The following is a 3035-nucleotide window of genomic DNA, read 5'->3' on the forward strand; positions in this document are numbered from 1 at the left end:
CTGCGAGCCCACTACCGCCTCATCCGGAGGCTCGGCTCCGGCTCCTACGGCCATGTGCTGCTTGCCCGGCCTCGCCAAGGGGGTGAGTGTGGCCACCGAAGGGCAGACCCCAGGATGGCCCCCTCTTAGGGAACTCATGCCCACCGTGACAGGGAGCATCCCTTCGGGGAGCTGACCAGGACTCCTCCCGATGGGGCCCTCAGAACATCAAGAGCTCTGTGATCGCCCAAGGAACCAGAGCTCTCGCCCAGAGAGTGGGAGAGGCTTGCCTGAGGTTACACAGTGAGGCAGGATCACGACTAGGATTGCCAGTCCAGTTGCCACGTCCTTCAGTTCACGCGAGAGGAAACGGAGGTCCAGAGAGGGTCAGGCAGTGGTGCAGGGTCACACAGCAACCTGAGACAGAGCAGAGAGAGTCCCCAGGGAAGGGGGCCTCCAACCAACCCCCCACAGATGGAGACAGGAGAGGCACGCAGAGGTCAAGCACCGTGCCCCGCCCCGGGTTGGATGCTCAGGGCGCCCTGACTTGCCCTCTGCCCCCGCCCCCTGGCAGGTCGGGCCGTGGCTCTGAAGCTCCTCCCTCGGGCCTCAGTCTTCAGAACCACCTTCCTGAGAGAGTTCTGTGTGGGCCGCTGTGTGTCGTCACATCCAGGCCTGCTCCAGACGCTGGCGGGACCGCTGGAGACCCCGCGACACTTCGCCTTCGCCCAGGAGTACGCACCCTGTGGGGACCTCAGCGGGATGCTGCAGGAACGGGTGAGGCGGGCAGGCGGGGGGCTTGTCCAGGTCTGATGTCGGCCCTCCCCTGGGCCTGTCCCCCACCCTGACTCCCAGAGGGAGCTCCCCACTAAGCCCCCAAGGGCGTTGCTCAGGCGCAGCCGTGGACTGTAGCCTGCCAGGCTCCTTGTTCTTGCCTGCGGGGTTTTCCAGGCAAGAACACAGAAGTGAGTGGCCATGCCCTCCTCCAGGCAACCTCCTTCTTTCTCTTTCTCAGCGCAGTTCCATGACTAACCCCAGCCCTAATCCATCCAACCATCTGAACACAAGCTAGCCTGGACGACAGGTTGGGATTGAGGTAGAGGACAGATCAGGTCTGATGAGAGGGTGGGCACAGAGGGAGAGATGGGATTTTAATGGCAGTGGGACTGGGAAAGAGTGAGGGTGGAGTTGGATGAGCTGAGCTTCGAGTTGATGACAGGCCAACTGTGAGTGTGGAGAAGACCATGTGTGCAGCTGCAGAGATGGCTGAGGATGTGTCTGTGTATACAGGGAGTTGGAGAGGGACTGTAATGGAGTTCTCTCTAGAAAGACCAGGTCTGGACTGAATCCATGACCTTCTAGGGGTACTTGAATGTGAGGTTAAGGTGGGGTCATCTTTAGGGATAGCTTCCCCGGTGGCTCAGAGAGTAAACATCTGCCTGCAATGCAGGAGACCTGGGTTCGATCCCTGGGTCAGGAAGATCCCCTGGAGAAGGGAATGGCAACCCACTCCAGTATTGTTAACCTGGAGAATCTCATGGACAGAGGAGACTGGTGGGCTACATTCCATGGGATCACAAAGAGTAGGATGTGACTAACCGACTTTCACTTTCACTTTCATCTTTAGGAATAAACTTTGGATTTCAGATAAGTTTGGGGATAAAGAGGAGGAAAAAAGGAAGCAAGGGAGATAAGGAGGGAAATAGTGGGATGATGGAAGAAAGGCTGGAGGGACAGATGGCTGGGTGGCTGGGTGGGTGGATGGGTAGATGGGTGGGTGGATGGGTGGATGGGTAGATGGCTGGTTGGATGGGTGGATGGGTGGATGGATGGATGGGTGGATGGGTGGATAGATGAGTGGATGGGTGGATGGATGGATGGGTGGATGAGTGGATGGATAGGTGGGTGGATGGATGGATGGGTGGATGAGTGGATGGATGGATGAGTGGATAGATGGATGGGTGGATGAGTGGATGGATGGATGGGTGGCTAGATGGATGGATGGGTGGATGGATGATGGATGGATGGGTGGATGAGTGGATGGATGGATGGGTGGATGAGTGGATGGATGGATGAGTGGCTAGATGGATGGGTGGATGAGTGGATGGGTGGGTGGGTGGATGGATGGATGGGTGGATTGGTGGGTGGATAGGTGAGTGGATGGATGATGGATGGATGGATAGATGAGTGGGTGGGTGGATGGGTGGATAGTTGGTTGGGTGGTGGATAGATGGATGGATGGGTGGGTTGCAGGGTGGATTGACAAATGAGTGGATGGATGGATGAAAGAAAGGAAAGATGGATGAATAGATGGGTGGATGAGTGGGTCGATGGATGGATGGATTGAAGGATGGAGGAATATATGGATGGATATCAGATACTAAATAACTGGACAAATTATTGAACAGCTGACTAGCTGGTGGAATGGATACTGACTGGAACCCTGTTGTGTAGACTGTTGGATAGATGACAGGTTGGGGTTAGGATGGATGGGTTGCTGTCTCACTGCCTGGCTAGCTGGATGGACAGATCTATCAATCAATTAATAAAGTAAATGCTGGGACTTTCGAACTAGGTCTGAGTTGGAGATGGGACCTCAATTAGTACAGGACTAAGATTAGTTAAGTTCATTAGTTAAGTGTGAGATTTAGGGTTTCATTGGAGATCTTTGTGGTCTGTGGAGAGAAGATAAGAAATGTAAGGAGTGGTTGTTAGTGTCAGGACAAAGTTCGATGGAAGTTACAGAGCTTCTGGTGAGATGCGGGGTCCTGGTGAGGAAAACATTTGAGGGCAGGTCTACAGGGAGAGCTGGTGGTTGAGGATGAGGGGGAGAAGGTGTTGGGAGATGTGTCAGAGACACTCCTGGTAGCCAGTGGTCCTGGCATTCAGATTCCTGAACCCCAGGAAGCAGCAAAGAGGAGGAACGGAGGGTGACCTTTGCCCTCTGCCTTTGACCCCAGGGCCTCCCAGAGTTGCTGCTGAAGCGTGTGGTGGCCCAGCTCGCAGGAGCCCTGGACTTCCTCCATGGCCGGGGGTTGGTGCACGCAGACGTGAAG

General features: G+C 55.4%; 1 protein-coding gene across 1 annotated transcript in view; it reads left to right on the forward strand.

The window, feature by feature from the left end:
• SBK3 (SH3 domain binding kinase family, member 3) overlaps positions 1 to 3035 on the forward strand; it is a 4393-nt gene that overhangs the window by 687 nt on the left and 671 nt on the right. The window contains exons 3-5 of the mRNA XM_010850309.1: positions 1 to 82; positions 554 to 756; positions 2940 to 3029. The exon at positions 1 to 82 is cut by the window's left edge and continues 4 nt beyond it. Coding sequence (XP_010848611.1) covers positions 1 to 82; positions 554 to 756; positions 2940 to 3029 — 375 coding nt within the window. The remainder of the gene's footprint in view (positions 83 to 553; positions 757 to 2939; positions 3030 to 3035) is intronic.

This window comes from Bison bison, unplaced genomic scaffold (genome assembly GCF_000754665.1).
Source record: "Bison bison bison isolate TAMUID 2011002044 unplaced genomic scaffold, Bison_UMD1.0 scf7180017851244, whole genome shotgun sequence".
NCBI classification, from domain to species: domain Eukaryota; kingdom Metazoa; phylum Chordata; class Mammalia; order Artiodactyla; family Bovidae; genus Bison; species Bison bison.